Source organism: Indicator indicator, unplaced genomic scaffold (genome assembly GCF_027791375.1).
Source record: "Indicator indicator isolate 239-I01 unplaced genomic scaffold, UM_Iind_1.1 iindUn_scaffold_88, whole genome shotgun sequence".
In the NCBI taxonomy this organism is placed as follows: Eukaryota; Metazoa; Chordata; class Aves; order Piciformes; family Indicatoridae; genus Indicator; species Indicator indicator.
Window position 1 is genome coordinate 54,073 of NW_026539209.1, and position 18,928 is coordinate 73,000.

Consider the following 18,928-nt stretch of genomic DNA (forward strand, 5'->3'; position numbering starts at 1 on the left):
CTTTGCCCCTGGTTCAGGTCGGAAATGACCGAGTGTCCTGGGCACTCACAGGTGGTGCCAGCAGAGCATAGGCAGTGCTCTGAGTCCCATGGAGCTTCACCCACAGGGTGGTGGAGTGGCAGGCAGTGGCTCCTCTCTCCCACAGCTCAGCACAGTCCTACTTTGCAAGCATACACACAAAGGCTTTGGCTCTTAGGTCTGCAGCTTTTGCTCACGCCAGACACTGTTAGAACTGCCACAAAGGTTCAGGCTGCTTCTTCCCCCGACTGGGTAAGCTTAGCAGTGGGGTTCAGTCCCTTTAAGACACAGTGACAGCTTCTTCCTACCAGCAGGACTGGGGATAGGATGCAGAGCAGCTTGCAAAGGACTCTTTGCAGGCTCCCAGGTAAACTGAGGCACGCTGGCACTTCCCCAGTTGCTGCTTCTCTCCGCACTGCAGACAAAGGCAGTTCGTGCACGAGGACAGAGCACATGCCCTGGAGCTTAAGAGCAGAAGCAATAACAGGAGAGCAACTTGGTTACAATTTACAGAACAGTTATAATGTGCTTGAGGGGGAAGGGGGGATGTGAGCAAAACCTGTTGGGATAGGTTTTGGCAATATTTGGGACATAATTCTGGGCATAGGCTCCCTTCACGACACAGCCCTCCCAGCATTGCTGTGGCCTTCTCAGGCCCCTGCTGCAACAGATCCATGTGTCTCCTGTGCTCAAGACTCCAAAGTTGAACCCAGCACTGCAGGAGAGGTCTCAGCAACGTGGATCAGAGAGAGGCAGAATCCCCTCCTCCACCTGCTGCCCACACTACTGAGGATGCAGCCCAGGAGATGTTTGGCTTCTGAGCTAGGAGTGCACATTGCTGGATCCTGTTGAGCTTCTCCTGAACCACAGCTTTCAAATCCTTCTCCACAGGGCTGTTCTCCATCCCCTCACCCTCCAGAATGGATCTGTGCTTTGGATTGCCCCAAGCTAGGTGTAAGACCCTTCTCTTGGCCTCCTTGAAGCTGATGTATTTCATACAGGCTCAGCTGCCTAGCCTGCCCAGGTCCCTCTGGATGCCATCCCTTCCCTCCAGCATGTTGAAGGCACCACTCCTCTTGCTGTCATCAACAAACTTGCTGAGGGTTCTTCGATCCCACTGTCCCTGTCACCAGCTGAGATGTTCAACAGCCCCCGTCCCATCCCTGAGCCCTGAGGGGCACCTTTGAATCCTTCTTGTGCCATGCAATCCAAACAGCCCAGCTCTGCTCACTCTTTCCTCACTGGCCCTGGCTTTGCTGCCTGTGGTGGTAGGGCCAAAGGGGCCCAACACAAAGCCAGAACAAGTCCTGGCATGTGCAGGCATCATCCCCCTCTGCCCCTCCCTCCTGCAGGGCTTGGGGGAACACAGGCATCAGGAAGTCTGGTAACCAAGGGCTATGTCCTCCCTTTGTAGTAAACAGGCACTGCCCTGCCCATGCTTCACCTAGGAACAGACTACAGCCCAAGAGCCTGGAACCCCGGCACGGCCTGGAACCCTGGGAAGCTTGGAGAGTCGCCTGCCGGCGTGCCACGGCCAGCCCGGCCCTGGGCACAGTGACACAACCCTGCCGGTGCCCGAGAGCGCCCCAGCAGCAGCAGCAGCACTCCATGGGGGTGGAACTCCCCTTGCTCTGTGCAGCCTGGACTATAGTGCAGCCCCGCAGAGAATTCTGCAGCAATAATATTGTGAGGAATTGGGGATCTCTAGAAAGCCTCTTGGGGAAAGGCTCTGCCTTGAGTGCTGCCCTTTTGGCAAGGGTCCTGTCGAGTCTGCCCCTAGGGGACAAGCAGCACAACCCCACCCCAGAGTCTCTTTCCCAGGGTTAGTTCTGCAGTCTGCTTAATCCTTTTTCAATTTTTCAGTTGTCTATTCACTGCACACAGCCATTGTAAATATACTACAGCCCTACACCCACACCTATTAGTAAGATTTTTGGCATTTTCCATACTAATAAACAATAATAATTAATATTTTATTATCATATTTGCATTATTAATATGATTCATACTTATGGGAAATTTAAGCTTGAGGTGAGGAGAAAGTTCTTCATGGAGAGAGTTGTTAGCCATTGGAATGTGCTGCCCAGGGAGGTGGTGGAGTCACCATCCCTGGAGGTGTGCAAGAGGGGACTGCATGTGGCACTTGGTGCCATGGTTTAGTAGCCATGAGATCTTGGGTGACTGTAGTGAAGGCACCACATACCCAGTATTATGCCCCCAGATACCAGCAAACTTGTCCCAACATGTTTTGGTAAGTCCCCCCTTCCACCCTCCTTTCAGGAGAGGAGGACAAAGGCCCAGCCACCAACCTGTCTCCCAAGGGGTAAACAACTACATGCACCCATCGCATGGCATGCTCATGCTCTTTCCATCTAAGGGCATAATTCTAGCTTCACCCTTTCTACAGGCTGAAGCAGGTTGTTGACAAGTGTGCCCATTGGCCAGACCCAGCCTCGAGAAATCTGTAAGTTCTACTCCATTTGTTTACTACTTTGCTGTCTCCTTTTGATGTCACTCACTATGTAAGCTCACACTGCATAAGCTGTAAGCCTTCTCACTCCCACATGCAAGCGTACTGGAATGCTCTGCAACACAGAAAGAAGCCAGCCCACCGAGCTGCTCGAGGAGCCAGCATAGGATGATCCCTTCACTGAACCAGGGTCGTAAGCCCAGTCGAGAGGCTTGAGGAAAGCCCCAGGGTAAGCTTTAGCCCAGGAGTGGAGGGACTAGCCCAAACCAGGCAGTCCAGAACAGCTGCAATCATAAGCAGCCATAAGCAGAAACACATCTTGCATGATCCCTGCCGTTTGCGGGAGGTAGAGGAGCCACCCACTGTTGCTGCTCCGCAGCCCTGTGCTGTGAGGGTAATGCAACCCAGGATTTCCTGAGAGAAAGAGAGAGAGAGAAAGACATCCTCTCCGTTAGATCAAGCCAAAGACTGCATTGTAACCTTAAATGAGAAGCAGTCACCAAGAATTGGCACTGTCAGCTCACTTCGAGCTGAGCCGAGGGGGAAGCGCTGCTTCACTGCACCCCTCCCCCGAAACCCATCTCTGGGATCGGAGACGGCCGACCCTGCCTACCAGGAACCATCATCTCGATCGCGAGGGCCGACCCTGCCTACCGGGAACCATCACCTCGTCACGTAGGACTTCTCACCGGACCGGCCCTGCCGGGCCGCCCCTGCTAAGGAAAACTGCCAATCGGCAGAAAGCCTCACCCCCCGCAGCCGCAGAAGGAGAAAGCAAACTGCCCCTCCCACGGGAGGAGAAGGAAAGCCTCACCCCACTGACAGAGACAGGAGAAGAAAGAAGGGCACTGCCCGGACGGACCAGCCCCAGGCAGACAGGCAGACAGCTGACAGCAGCGAGTAGCCAGGTTAACCCAGCAGCTTGCCTCGCTACAAACACAGACAGAATGTATCCTTCCACGTGTGCAACATTCAGTAACATTCCATTCAAAGCGCCCTCGTGTAGCCGCGTGATATTTCCAGATTAACTTGCCTCCTGAATAACATCATAAATATCTTCGTACAGAGTTGCAAGGGGTCAAGCGTCTTGTCGAGTCTCCATCCTGTGGACAAGCGGCGGAACTGCACCTTCCCTTAATTAGAAATCGATTCTGCAAGTATTATAATTGGGTGTGATTGTAAATACTAAACCAGTTATGGAATATATTTCTACAACCATGCATTAGAATCAATATATATAAGGTGAAGAATTGGTTATTCATAATTTTAATTATTAATAAATAATAATTTTCGTAATTCATAATTTATGACCATAATCCTCCATCCTTAATCACCACAGTGACAGGTTGGACTTGATAATCCTTGAGGTCTTTTCAACCTTATGGATTCTGTGATTCTGTGATAACCAACTCCCATCCTTTCTCACAAGGTTCTGAGGTACAACACCACTTAGCACCCTCCAGGCTCCAACACAGACATGAAGGACATCTAAGCATTCTGTGAGCTACTCCCTTAGGTTCCCACATAGGGAGATTCATCCCATGGCATCTGTCGTCCAGAGGAACCACTACAGGTGGAGCCCTGCTGCCTGAGACCACTGCCCTGTGCTGATGGGCAGTAGAGATTCACTTCTCTCTCTGCTTCACTTCCACACAGTCTGTCACTTGTGCTTAGCATTAGTAGTAAATTGCTTCTACCTTAGAACTGCCTTTGGTTCTCTTTTTCCCTCTCCCTGTGCATCTAAGAAGGGGAAAGACAGAGTGGCTTTGGTGGGCATCTGACCCCCAGCAAGGGCCAAACCACTCCATAAGGCAAGGAATGGAAAGGGGCCCTCAGACCCCCAATTGTTGGCATAATGCAGAGGGTCAGACCTCTAATACCTCTGCTGAGTCCCCAGGTTCCTGTGCTGGGGGGGCAGAGCCATCCTGGTACTTAGGGAGCAGTCTCATCCCCCCTGTTCCTGAGCCTTGCAGCATTGCCAGGGTGGTTCCAGATCCAGGCCCTGTCTTTCCATCTCTCCTGGCTCACACAACAGAGGTGGCAGCACTGACCCAGGAAGACCAAACCATCTCCTACCCTGTGAGGGATGGCTCAGCACTGCCCAGGACCATGCAGCAGAGCTGGGCCTTGCTGGGGCAGCTCCCAAGCCCACTGGAGCAGCCAACACCCAACAAAACCTGGAACCCAGAAGCAGCAACCAGAGCAGGAAGCCTCCTCTGCTGCAATCTGAATTTCAAGCCCCATGAGGAACTTTTGGGGTGAGAGCCTGGGCCTTGATGATTCAGTAACTTAATCTTGCTTGTTCCTCTTCTGCAGCAGCTGCTGCTCCTTCTCCATCCCTTGACAAAACTTCTGTGTTCAAATTCCCCTTCTCTGGTTCCTGTCCAGCGAAGCACTCACAGCCTGATCTTGTTCTTGCCCAGTGAAGTATCTGTGGCTTTATCTTGTTCCTGCCTTGGAAGGCTTCTGTGGCCTTGTGAATGCTTAAAGAGTAAAGCACAGCATCTGTCCTGTTAGCTTAGGAGACTTCTATGGCCTCAGGGTTAACTACCTACATGAGTTCTGTCCATGGTCTCTTTCTTACTCACACTTGAAGATTCCAAACTACACAAATTTATTGACTGCACTTAGAACACTTCAAATGCTTGTTCCAGCCTGCACCAAGTCAGACTTCTCCAGGCTCAGTTCTTGTCCTCTGACAATGCCAAAGCTTTGTGAGTGTTTGCTCTGAGCTCCAGCAGCAGGAAGCTGAACTCCAGGCAGCCTCTCTGCAGCCACCTCTCCAGCTCTCTGTGTGTTGGGACAGACACCTTTGCTGTCACAGGGTGGGGCTTTCTCTCTTGCACTGCACCCAGCTCTGGCTGCCCCTGTGTCTGTGTGCTTTGTGCTTCCATCCAGGCACAGCCACAGAAAGAGATTTGAAGTCAGGGTCCCTTGCAGTCAGTCAGTGTCAGCCTTGTCCTTATCCACTCTGGAATTCACATTCTGCTGAATCATAACCAGGTCAGAACTTGTTGGCTTTGCCACATGCTTGTAGAGAGGCCTTGCTGTTGAAAATAGAGGCAAAAGAGGTATTTAGCACTTCAGCCTTTTCCTCATCTTTGGCTACAATATTCCCCTCCAAGTCAAATCAAGAGTGGAGGTTTTTCTTGCCCCTCTTTTTGGCATTCATGTATTTATAAAAATGCTTTTTATTGTCTTTCACAGCAGTGGCCACTTTAAGTTCTAAGTGGGCTTTTGTCTCTCTGATTTTTCCCCTACATGATCTAACAACATCCTTAAACATATCTTGAGTTGCCTCCCCCCCTTTCCAAAGGTGATGCACCCTCTTTTTTTCCCTTGATTCCTTCAAGAGATGCTTGCCCATCCCACCCAGCCACCTTCCCTGCCGTGGGATCTGCCAGTTCCTGTGCCTTCAAGAGCTCCTGTTTGAAGTAGGCCCAACCCTCCTGGACCCCTTTGTTCTTAAGGGCTGCTACCCAGGGTACTTTCCTAATAAGTTGCTTAAACAAGCTGAAGTTTGCCCTCTGGATGTCCAAGGTGAGGGTTCTGTTATTGCTCCTCCTTGTTTCCCTGAATAGTGAAAACTCCAATATCTCATGGTGGCTGCACCCTAGACAGCCTCCTACCATCACATCTCCCACCAGCCCTTCTCTATTTGAGAGCAGCAGGTCCAGCAGAGCCTGACTCCTGGGAGGCTCACTTAACATCTGCATCAAGAAGCTGTCCCCCATACACTCCAAGAACCTTCTGGACTGCCTCCTCCCTGCTGAGTTAAGTTCCCAGCAGATGGCTGGCAGGGTAAAGTCACTCAGAAGGACAAGGTCTGATGATCTTGAGACAGCCTCCAGCTCCTTATAGAATATTTGTCGACCACTTCATCCTAATTGGGTGGTCTATAACAGACTCCAACCAGGATGTCAGTTTTGTTAGTCCTCCCTCTGATTTTAACCCACAGGCACTCAATCCTTTCATCCTCTACCTCGAGTTCTGTGGCATCAAGACATTCCCTAATATACAGGGCCACCCCTCCTCCTCTTCTCCCTCACCTGTCTCACCTAAAGAGCTTGTAACCATTCAGTGCAGTACTCTAAATACTCCAGGCTTAGGGTAGTGTGGCTAGAAAGCTGCTGGCAGAAAGGGACCTGGAGGGTCTGATGGACAAGCAGCTGAACAGGAGCCAACAGTGTGCCCAGGTGGCCTGGAAAGCCAAAGGCATCCTGGCTGGGATTAGAAATGCTGTGTTCAGCAGGAGCAGGGAGGTGACTGTCCCCTGGTACTCAGCTCTGCTGAGGCCACACCTTGAGATTTGTGTCCAATTTTGAGCACCTCAGTACAAGAGAGATGTGGAGATGCTGGAGCCAGTGATCCTGAGGGTCTTTTCCAACCTGAATGTTTCTCTGATTCTGTGGTCCCTCTGGAAGACAAAGGCCATGGGATGAATCTCTTCACATGGGAACCTCAGGGAGAAGCTCATGGAATGTTTAGATGTCCTTCATGTCTGTGTGGGAGCCTGCAGTGTGCTAAGTGATTTGTACCTTGGCACCCCGTGAGAGGATGGCAGTTGCAGATAACCAAATGCTGTAGCCTTAAGCGGATGAGGAAAACAGTTGGGGAAAACCCTCTGTTAGAGTAAGACAAAAGAGTGAGCTGGAAGGGTGGGAGGCTGTGGGAGAATGAATTGAAGCATGCAGGAACCTCTCAAGAAACAGCCACTGGCTGGGCAGATGGAGGCCATTTGGCCCAGCTGCAGCCTTGGACACCTCCTGGCAGCTGCTCTGTCAGTTTGTATTTCAGCTCTCCGTGTTGAGAGCAGCAGGCAGGAACCCACACACCGCACGATACGCTCAGCAGGAGCCACAGCCCCACAATGCCTTCTTTCACTGCCTTCTTACAGCTGAACTGACCTCAGCTGGCACGGACCACCCCTTTGGTCACTTTGGCTCAGCTGCCCTGGCTGTGTCCCCTCCCAAGAGCTTGCCCACCCCTGGAACAGTTTAGCACAGGGGTTAAGCTGCCTGGCCCCCAAAAAAGGAGTGAGGGGAAGAGGAACACAGACAGCTCAGGGCTGAGGTAAAGAGATAAGAGTTCAATAGAACCTGAGATATCATCAGCACAACGCATAACTACTTTAGCTAATAATCTAATTGATCTAATCATACAATGCATAATTACTTTAATAAACTAATCGATCTAATCATACGATGCATTAGTGCCTTAGCTTAGCCTGTTTGCAGAAGCAGCACAGGAAAAAAAAACCAACAGCATGAAACAGCAAACCCAGTACCTGAAGGGAGCAACAAGAAGGCTTCAGAGAGACTGTTTACAAAGGCCTGCAGTGAAAAGGACCAAGGGCAAGGACTTCAAACTAGAGCAGAGCAGATTTAGATTGGATGTTAGGAACAAGTTCTTTACTAGGAGGGTGGGGAAATACTGGAACAGGTTGGCAGGGAGGTGGTTGGGGTCCAATCCCTGGAGATATTCAAGGTGAGGATGGCCAGGGCTCAGGGCAGCCTGGCCTAGTGGAGGATGTCCCTGTTGACTGCAGAGGGGTTGGACAGGATGACCCAAAACAGCAGCTGGCCAACTGTCACCTGTTCCACCATCAGGCCTCCAGAGAGGTGCTCACACCCAAGAAGCTGCAACCCAGAAGCAGCAAGTGGAACATGAAGCCTCTCATGTTCCAATCAGAAATTCAAGCCCCATCATACTTTGCTGCAGTCAGCACTTGCACTTTTTGAAGCTGGCATGACTGCAGCATGGTCTGAATAACAGCAGCAGGTTCAACTCAATTCATCACAACCCCTCAGTGTCGTCCTGGGGCAGGGAAATATTGGGAAAGCAGAGCCTGGAACACTGCTGAGCTAGGGAGAAGGCTTTCAGAAGCTTCAGGCCTGCTGGAAAACAGCAGAGCCCCTTAGTGGAAAGCTGACAGAAGCTTTCCAAGGGCTTCCAAAGGCCTTCCTGAGATCCCCTCTACAGCCCCTAAATACCCCAAAACTCAATCCCAGAAACCTCCATACATTCCGAAACACCTAATATCCCTTGAGTTTCTCCCAAAAATACCATCTGAGATGTCCCTGAGACTGCCTCCAGCAAAACATTCTCAAGACTCTTCAGAGAACATCACTTTGACCCTACTGAAGGGGGCACACGGATTCAGCCCCATTCCTGGGGAACAAATGCCCCCAACCCGTGGGCGTTGTGGGCAGGAATATCTGAAATAAAACTAAACAGACAGGACTTGGCTAACTTCAGCCTTGTATTGACACAACTGGGGAAGAGACAGAAGGTTTTTACACCAGGAATACACAAAAAATTGGGGAAGAACCAGATAAACCCTGGGAAAGCTCAGCCCAGCTCCAAAGACAGCTCCAGCTGTGCTGACTCAGTACTGTAATTGTTCTCATCAGCAGTAATTGGAGTTCAGAAGGGCAGGAGGTGCTTGCTCCTGCTGGAGCCACCAGCCTCTGACAAATGCAGGAAAAAAAGAGGCAATTTTGGTTCAATCTGCTGGAAAGGCCCTTTCAGGTGATCACCATTAACCCAACAGACCCTGGCTGGATCTATTTGTGCCTCCCCGGAACTGTGGGCTGCTCACTGGTGTGGCTGTGGCGATGCCTGGTGAGATAGGACCTGCTGCTGAAGCTCTTGTTGCAGTCAGGGCAGGTGAAAGGCTTCTCACCAGTGTGCACACGATGGTGCTGGGTGAGATTGGAGCTCTGTGTGAAGCTCTTGCCACAGTCTGCACAACTGAAAGGCTTCTCACCAGTGTGCACACGATGGTGCTTGGTGAGATTGGAGCTGCTGGTGAAGCTCTTGCCACAGAGGGCACAGCTGTACGGATTGTCACCGCTGTGGATGAGTTGGTGCCGGATGAATAAAGTGCTCGTGGTGAAGCTCTTGCCGCACTCAGCACAGGGGAACAGCTTCTCTCCAGTGTGGATGCGGCGGTGGATGGTGAGGTATGAGCTGGTTTTGAAGGTCTTGCCGCAGTCAGCACAGGTGAAAGGCTTCTCACCAGTGTGCACATGACGGTGCTTGGTGAGGGTCGAGCTGCTGCTGAAGCTCTTGCCACAGAGGGCACAGCTGTAGGGTTTGTCACCACTGTGGATGAGTTGGTGCTGGATGAATAAAGTGCTCGTGGTGAAGCTCTTGCCGCATTCAGCACAGGGGAACAGCTTCTCTCCAGTGTGGATGCGGCGGTGGACAGTGAGGTATGAGCTGGTTTTGAAGGTCTTGCCGCAGTCAGCACAGCTGAAAGGCTTCTCACCAGTGTGCACACGACAGTGCTGGTTGAGGTAAGACCTCCGTGTGAAGCTCTTGCCACAGAGGGCACAGCTGTAGGGTTTGTCACCGCTGTGGATGAGTTGGTGCTGGATGAATAAATTGCTCCTGGTGAAGCTCTTGCCGCACTCAGCACAGGGGAACAGATTCTCCCCAGTGTGGATGCGGCGGTGGATGGTGAGGGTGGAGATGGTTTTGAAGGTCTTACCGCAGTCCCTGCAGGTGAAGGATCTCTCACTGCTGTGCGTGAGGCAATGCCGCATGAGCTCAGACCTCCACCTGAACCTCTTGCCACAGTCACCACAGATGAAGAGCCGGGTGCCAGGGTGGGGGCAGTGATGCTTCATCAACTCTGAGACAGCTGAGAAGCTCTGCCCACACTCAGGGCACTGATTCAGCTGCTCAGCTGGCACACAGGGGCCTGCTGTGCCTTCATCCTCATTCTCTACCTCATCCTGGTCACCTTCATCCTCATCTTCCTCCTCTTCCTCATACAAATCATCATCATAGTCATCATTCACCTCTGTATTCTCCATCTTCTCATCCTCTTCCTTTGGGCTACACTTCTGCTCCTTCATTTTGTTCTTGGGGTAGTTCTCCTCCCAGCTATTCTCTGGACCCTTCTCTAACGCCATGCTGGTGGGGGAAGAGGTCATTGCTGTGGCCTAGAAAAAATGGAAGCACCTGAGCCCAGGACCTCAAACATAGAGATCCTGCCTGAGTCATGACAGGCCCTGAGTCCCAACACCTCCCAACACACAGCACTCAGCTTGGGCAAGGAAAAGAGAAGGGCTCTCAAACCCCCACTTCCTGCCATGGTGAAAGGTCAGACCTCCAATACCTGTGCTGAGAGCTCAGGTTCCTGTGAGCAGTGGCCTGAGGCACCTTTGCAGTTACAAGCAGTATCGTCCCACTGTGCTCGAGCCTGGCAACATCAGCAGGGAGGTTCCTGTTCAGGCCCTCTCCTGGCTCAGACAATGAAGGGAACAGTACTGACCCAGAAAGACCAAACCACCTCCAATCTTCTCCCACCCACACTCCACATCCCAACCCCAAACATCACCTCCTGCCACACAACTGACCCACACACACCTGGGGAGCTCCCAGACTCCCACCACAGCTGATGTCCTTGGAGACCCTGCAAGAGTGAAATGTGGTGGGCAGGAGGGGCTGGAGGAGGTTGGGAGGTGCCCCAGGCATCAGCCACGGGCTGGGGTCCTGCTCTTGCCCCACTCTGCCTTCTTTCCCTGCTGGGCTGCTCCAAGGAGCAGATCTGCAAACTCTGCTCTTGCCCAGCACACAGCAGCAGGGCTGATGGACAGAGAAGGACACAGCCCCTGCCACATACAAGCTAAGACCACAGAGGAGAACACTGACCTGCAAGGGATGGCTCAGCACTGCCCAGGACCAGGCAGCAGAGCTCAGCCTTGCTGGGGGCAGCTCCCAAGCCAGGCAACACAGGCACAGCACACAGCCAGGGCTGCTGAAGATGGGAGGTCTGAACAAGTGCAGACTCAGCTCCTTGCCAAGCACATAACCCCCAGCACACAGCTGCAGCCCAGCACCACAAGACAGCTGCCTCCACACAGCCTCTCCCAGCCCTTGCCTGCACTTTCCTCCACACTTTCAGGTGACTCCTGCCCTGGGCTATGGCTGGGGGTGTGGCTAGGACCTCTGAGTGCCTGCTTGGGCTGTGCTGGATGGCAGGAGGTGGCAGGGGACTGTCCTGAGCCAGGCAGCATTTGGGCCTTTCAGCTTCTGGGCTCAGCTGCTGCCAGCACCATTGCAGGTAGGAGCCAGGCAGAGCCACACAGCTGCTCAACTAACCCCTCCCACCCCTGCAGCCTTCACTCTCCATCTCTCTGCACTCACTCTTTGGCCCCCAGGAGTCTCCAGTTCCCTACTACGGCCCCAGAGCTGGTCTAGAGCCCCAGCATGGCCTAACAGTAGGCCCTGGGTGAGAGCATGGAGGAGAATACCCTGAAGAAGTTGGAGGAGCTCAAGTGTAGCCTCCAGGGAAAGGAAGATGTGGAGGAGATTGTGGAGGAGAAGGAGGTTGAGGTCGAGAATGAGGAGGAGAAGGATTGCGAGAAGAAGAAGGATGAGGACAGGAAGGAGAATGAATCTGCAGTGCCCCTCTCTGTGCCACCTCAGCAGCCCAATCAGTGCCCCAGGGCAGGCAGCTTCCCACCCAGCTCAGCACCACTGCAGCACCAGGGGCCTCACCCTGGCACCTGACCATTCCTCTTCAAAACCCTTCCAAAAATTGATCCAAATCCTTTCCCAACTTGCCACAAAGCCTTAAGGCTGCATTAAAATCTCTCCACAGCTCTCAACAGCTCATTCTGAAGGCACTGCAGTGACTTTTGAGCCTTAGTTCTGTCTTCAAGATGCTTCAAAACTTCACAAGTGCTCAAAACAAATCATCACCAAAAGAGCTAAAGGCCCAGAAAAAGTCACTCAAGTCTTTTCAAACCTCATCACAGTTCCCCAAACCATCAAAGGATGCATTCAAATCTTTTCTCAGCATGCTGCAGAGATTTCAGTCAGGTTTGGGATTCTCCAAACTCTTCAACCAGGCCTGAAACATCCTCAAGGTCTCTTTAAAAAGCAAAAAACTCTTCCACAGTTATTGAAATATCTTTGAAACATCTGAAAACCTCTTTGAAACTCACAGTAACTCTTAAAAGCTAATTTGGAAGAGATTTTAGGCAGCTCCTAGGCTGGTTTATTTGTCTGATGGTTCTCAAAAGAGCTTTGAAAGTGCCCTAAAATGTCCAACGAATCATCACCATTCCTTTAAACCTCCCCTAAGAAATCACTGAAATATTTTCAAGCCTCCTAGAACTTCCTCCTTCTAGAAGTGCCTAAAGCTGCATTCAAACCTCATTTGTAAGAGTATTGGAGAGATTTTAAGGAGTTCTGGGTTTTCAGACTCTTCAAATAGGCCTGAAAAAAAAAATCACCCAAACCTCTTCAGAAACTTCCAAAGTCAATTAAAATCTCTTTGATATTCTTCAAACTCATTCTGGAGAGATTTTCATCACTTTGTGACCTTCTTTAAGCTTTCAGCACCCTTCAAAATGCTTCAGGAGGTGTCAAACTGCCTTCAAAATCATCAACATCTGTTCAGAACTCTTAAAGACACAGCAAAACTCAGAAGGACTTTCTTGGCCCTCAAATCCATTCAAATAATCAAAATATCTTCACAAGTCATTAAAATCTCTTCAAAACTCCTAGAAACAAATTTTTGAAGTGCTCTTAATGAGTTTCGAGGCCTCTCTAGGAGCTCAACTCCCTTCAAAAATGCTTAACAAGGCTTCAAACCACCTGAAAAACATCAAAAGCTCCTCACAAAGTGCTCAAAGCTCTGCAGAAGTCATTCAAAGCTGTTCAGAACCCCTCAAAGTCATTTCAAAGAGATTTTGGGGAGTTTCTAGGTTGCTTTAATGCTTCAAAAACACTGGAAAACGTTTAAAACTGCCTGACTGACTGACTTGAATGAACTTTTGGGTTCTGAACACTTTTCAAATACACCTGAAAAATCATCCAAATGCCTTCAAAACTCCCCCAAATATCTTCCAAAACCAAGAAATCTCTTCAGAACTGGTCAAAACCTCTGGAAATTTGATCAAAACCTCTCAAAACCTCCTTAAGAACTCACCAAATCCTCTTCTGAGGAGACTTCAAGGAGTCTCTAGGCCTAGTTCAGTGTTTGTCACTCCTTTAAAATGCTTAAAAGGTTTAGAACAGCCCTGAAAACCATCAACCTCTTTTCAAAACTCTTAAATCCCCCTAGAAAATAAAAGACTTTCAAACCTCCTACAAATTCTTACAAACACCTCATGATATATTAAAAACTTGGAGACTTAAAGAAGGTTTTGGGCACTCAAAATTCTCAGGAAAAAAAAACCCAAACCCAATCAAAATCTCTTTAAAATTCATTCAAATCTCTCTCAAACTCCTAGAAACTAATTTTCCAGAGATTCCAGTGAGGTTCTGGCTGTTGGAAACTCTTCAGGGCACCTAAAACCTCGTTAAAGTCTTCTCAAACCTCCCAGGACTCCCTCAAACCACTCCAGAGGCAGCAAAATCTCTTTTCAGGAGCACTGGAGAGGCTTTAATAAGTTTTTTAGGTTCTCAGCTCTGCAAATAAGCTTCAAAAATGGCCAAAATCTCTTCAAAGCTCTCCTGAAAACCTCTTAGGAGCTGTTCAGGGCTCACAAACTCTTTCCACACCTCCTTTGTCAGAGGTTTCCAGGAGGTGTTTGCGGTCCAGCCCTGGCTCTGTCCCGCAGCCCAGCCCAGGCGGCGCCATCCCAGCTGAGAACCACAACTCCCAGCATGCCCTGCGCAGCCCCCGGGCCCAGCAGCCCAACGCCCACAGCTCCCAGCATGCCCCGGGGCCCGCCCAGCCCCTTCCCTGCTCCGCTCCCAGCGCACTCAGCAGCTCAGGATCCGCAGCTCTGTCGCCACGCTGCTGGCTGGCAGCACCACGACCTCATTGCCCCTGCCCCGGCACCACCTCCACCTCCCAAACCACCCCACAGCTGCCACCAGCCCCAGGCACTCCTAAGCTCAGGCTCAGCACAGCACCCACGGCTGCCACCCCCACGGCACCCAGGACACAGCCTGGCCTGGGCTCCCCCCCTGGGCCTGGCCCTCAGCCCAGCCACTGCCCGTTAGCACAGCAGCTGCCCGGCACCTGCCAGCACAAAGCCTCCAAACCGCCAGGGCTCCCCCACAGGAGCCTCTGCTGCCATCCAGCCCCCACGCTGCCCCCGACCAATGGGCTCCGGCTGCAACACAGCAGCAGCCAAAGGGGGCCTGAGGCTGCCCCTAGCAGGGGAATTCAGCAGCACAGCAGCACAAGGAACCCCCCCACACACCGACCCCTCCCCAGCCCCACAGACCACCCCCAGCCCCAAGGATGGGTCCCCAGAACCCTCCAGACCACACCAGAACCCCATAGGTGCTCACCCCTGATAGAACCAAGGACCCAAACCCATAGTCCACTCCCAGTTACACACATCTCCCACGGAACCACACAGAACCCTCCCACAACGGCACGGACACCACCCACCGACCCTACACACCTCCCCGGCACCCCACACACCCCCTCGCATATCCCCATGAGCGCCCAACCCAAACCCCACCGGTTCCCCCTTGATCCCTGCACAGGTTCCCCGCAGCCCCACCGACCCCTACCGCACAAACCCTTCCCCAACCCAACCGACCCTCCCGAACCGCCAACCGCACAGAAGCCCCCCGCAGCCCCCAGACCATTCCCTGATCCCCAACCCACGATGCAACCCTCACTCCCCGGGGATTCCGATTCCCACCTCAGCATCCCCTCCTCAGCCCCACACATTCCCTCACCCCACCTGCAGCCGGCACAAAGGGGACGCAGAGCAGGAGGACGACCAAGAGCTCAGCGCACAGGAAGCTGCCGACCGCCGGCCCCGGCAGGCTCCTGGCGGCCTTGGCGAGCAGAGAGCACTGGGAAGGAAACCCCAAACCAAGCCCTGCAGCAGCTGGGGGATTCCGATCTGCGGCGGCCACGCGTGACTGTGAGCGGAAGCACGGCTGGGTACGGAATAGGAAGTCCCGCCCACGCCTGGGCAGACACAGCCAATCAGAGGCGCCGGCAGCGCGACAGCTCCTCCTCCTGGGCGCTGCCGAGGCACATCGAGGAGCTGCGGCGGGGCGGAAGGGGCTGAGGGGGACGCCAGGAGACCTCGCTGAGCCCTGCCAATCAGGAAGGGTAGGAAGGGAGATGGACGGAGCTTTCAGGAAAGGGGCAGAGCGTGCGATGTCATTGGTCGGGAGGCAAGACAAGGGCGGGGCGAATGCGGAGCGTAGTCGGGGTCATGCTAAGGAGGGACACGAAGCATGCTGGGACACCGTGCCCAGGGGCACTACCGGGGGGACTTGGGCGGAGCTCGCTGGCCTCGAAACCAATTCGGACCGTGCGGGACAGGCGGGGAGCGCAGGCATGGATTAGTTGATGAGATGGTGTTGGGGCATAGGTTGGACTTGATGATCTCTCAGGTCTTTTCCAACCTGCTTAATTCTGTGCTTCATTGCCTCCTGGCACAGCTCCAGGCAGGCTGGGGGCTGCCATCCCCTTGTCCTTCCCTCAGCATCACACAGAGCACAGCCCACAGCACCTGCAGAGCCTTGGCCCACACCTGAGGGACAGGATCTGCCTGCCCAGGGGCTGTGCTCAGGGCTTGGCCTTTGTGCTCCACAAACCAAGCCCAGGGTTTGCTGCCCTGCACTTTGCCTTTGGCTCCCTGCAGTCTCCACTGAGCTGCTCCAACGAGCCCCTGGGACAATCAATGCTTCAAGGTACTTGGAGTTTTGCTTCTGACTTCTTGAGAGGTTTCTTCAGTCTCCTGGCAGTTCCTGAGGTTCATGCAATGAGCCCCAGGTGCCCTCAGGAGTTTTTCTCTTTCTGCAGTTCTCTTCAGGATGTCAAGCTGCAGCTAACACAGCTCAGTTTGCATGGCAAAGGGAAAATATTTTATTATTTCTGAGACAGAGGAGAGGTGACAGCAGCATCCCCCAGGTGATACTGATCCAGGCTGTCTCCTCAGCAGGTCTGCACTGGGAGCAGAAGCTGTCCCTGGAGGCCTGACACTCTATGCACAACTTTGCTCCTCACCCTCCCAACCTCCCCATGCCTCTCATTGCCCACCTGGGGCTTACAGCACTGCTCCTTGCATCAGACTTCTCCCCTGCTCTCTGCAGCTGCAGCTCACAGCTCCATGGCACCATCTCCCCCCTGCTCTCCTTCCACAACTGGCTGCACACAGCCACAGAAGAATTGTTGCTGTTGGGAAGCAAAGCAAAGCCAAGCCTGAGAAAGTTCCCTCAGCAATCCAAGCCCTCTGGAACCATCTGCTCAGCACAAGCTGTCTCTCAGCAGGTTGCCTCTCTACCAGGGATGAGCTGAGCAGCAATGTTTCAGGCAGGTAGATACAACAGGTGGAGAGAAACACAATGGCAGAGGTGGCTCAGGAGGCAAGGAGGCTGTTGAAAGCCAGCTCAGCTTTTGCTCCCTGAAGCTCAAAGCAGCAGTACAGGGGAGAGGAATCCGAAGGAACAGAGAATGAGGAGAGGAGGAAAGTGGAGAATGATGGAAATGGCCTTTGGCTGGACAGTGTGGGTCTGGAAAGATGACTTTAGAGATGGTCACTGTGTCCTGGAAATGTGACAGTGTATGGAAGATCAGAGAAATTGCTTCCATCTCACAAGTGGCACAGAGGCACAGGGCTGGCAGGAGCCAGCTCCAGCCGCACTGGGGGCTGGCAGGAGCTGACACACTCCCAAGCCTTAGGGAGAGCAGTGCAAGGTTGGGAAAGTGAGGGCCAAGCTCACCAAGGAGACCTCTCAGTGCTCTGGGTCTGTCTGTCCCACTCCATGCCTGACTGACCCTGGGCTGGCTCATGGCCCAGGAAAAGGGCAAGGAGGTGATGGGAGAATCCAAAAGCTTCTTAGCCACCACTGTGCTTGGGCAGCAGCATTCCAATGCATTCTGCACTGGGCTAGGTGGGAGGAGATCCTTCTCAGAGTCCATCAGCCCCGATCAAAAGCTCTCACACTTACTTCTCCAGGAGCTTTCACAAAGCCTCTCCTGGCTACTGCAATTCTTCCTCCTCCCTGTTCGGTATCCACGGGCTCTGGTTCAGTGCAATATTTGTGTCTCTGGCCCTGCACAAGTGCTCTGGGCTCCTCCAAAGCCCTCCTCCAACTTCCTCCTCTGGCCCCACGTCCCCTCTCTCATGCCTGCAAGCAGAACTTTCCTTCTGCTCTGTGTTCAGCTCTCAGCCTAAGCGAAGAAGCTCAAACCCAACCTGTGACCAAACCAAGCTGTGCGCTGCCCAAGCCAACAGATTGCAGCCCGCCAGAGGCTGCTGCTAGGTCTGGAGGCAAAGCCAAGGGGTTCCAAAGCAGGCAGTGGCGACCTGTTGGGAAGCAGGGAAAAACTCCAACAAAAAGGAAGGAAAGCCTAAAGCCTGAGCTTGTCCTGGCCCGCGCAGCCCCGGGGCCAGCAGCTAAAGGCTCCCCGGCTCTCAGCATGCCCCGGGGCCCGCCCAGACCCTTCGCCGCTCCGCTGCCGCCGCCCTCAGCGCTCCCCGGCCCCCTCAGCCCCTCCGGCCCCGCCGCAGCTCACGAGCCGGCAGCTGCCGCTCGCCCGCCAGCACCTCCGGCACTTCTCCCGCGCTCCGCAACTGCTGCCGCTCCCCTCGGGGCAGGAACAATGGCGGCCGCGGCCGGCAGTGGCAGCTCCTCGCTGTGCCTCGGCAGCGCCCAGGGGGAGGAGCTGCCGCGCTGCCGACGCCTCTGATTGGCTGTGTCTGCCCAGGCGTGGGCGGGACTTCGTCTTGCAACCCGCCCCCTGCTTCCGCTCCTAGTCACACGTGGCCGCAGCAGGCGGAGGGTCCGGTCCGGGGTCTCCCTCCCAGCGCTGTGTGGTCGGCAGGAGCCTGCCGGGGCCGGCGGTCGGCAGCTTCCTGTGCGCTGAGCTCTTGGTCGTCCTCCTGCTCTGCGTCCCCTTTGTGCCGGCTGCAGGTGGGGTGAGGGAATGTGTGGGGCTGAGGAGGGGATCGTGAGGTGGGGATCGGAATCCCCGGGGAGTGAGGGTTGTGTGCTGGAGTTAGGGAGGGGTCTGTGGGGTTCCGGGGGGTGGTCTGCGGGGTTGGTTGGTGCCGGGAGGGTCCGTGGGGTCTAGCGGGGTCCGCAGGGTTGGTGGAGAGTTTGTGTGGTAGGAGTTGGTGGTGCTGGGGGAGCCTCTGTGTGGCTGTTGTGTGGGGAGGGGTCGTGAGGCTTGGAGTGGGGAGTCCTGGGGTGATCAGAGGGGCTCCGTGCGGGTCTGGGGGGGCTCCGTGCGGTCGGGGAGGCTCCGTGCGGGGGAGGCTCCGTGCGGGTCGGGGGGCTCCGTGCGGGTCTGGGGGGGCTCCGTGCGGGTCGGGGGAGGCTCCGTGCGGGTCGGGGGAGGCTCCGTGCGGGTCTGGGGGGCTCCGTGCGGGTCTGGGGGGCTCCGTGCGGGTCTGGGGGGCTCCGTGCGGGTCTGGGGACCTTTGTGGGGCTGTGGGCAGCCTGAGGGTGTCTGTGGGGGGGTTATGTGGCTGTGGCCGTGTCGGTCAC

General features: G+C 53.9%; 1 protein-coding gene across 1 annotated transcript in view; it reads right to left on the reverse strand.

Annotated features, from left to right (window-relative positions):
• The window catches only part of LOC128980263 (zinc finger protein 91-like), a 150,316-nt gene that overhangs the window by 26,944 nt on the left and 104,444 nt on the right, over positions 1–18,928 (reverse strand). The window contains 1 exon segment of the mRNA XM_054398721.1: positions 9,125–10,164. Within this exon segment, the coding sequence (XP_054254696.1) occupies positions 9,125–10,164 (1,040 nt within the window).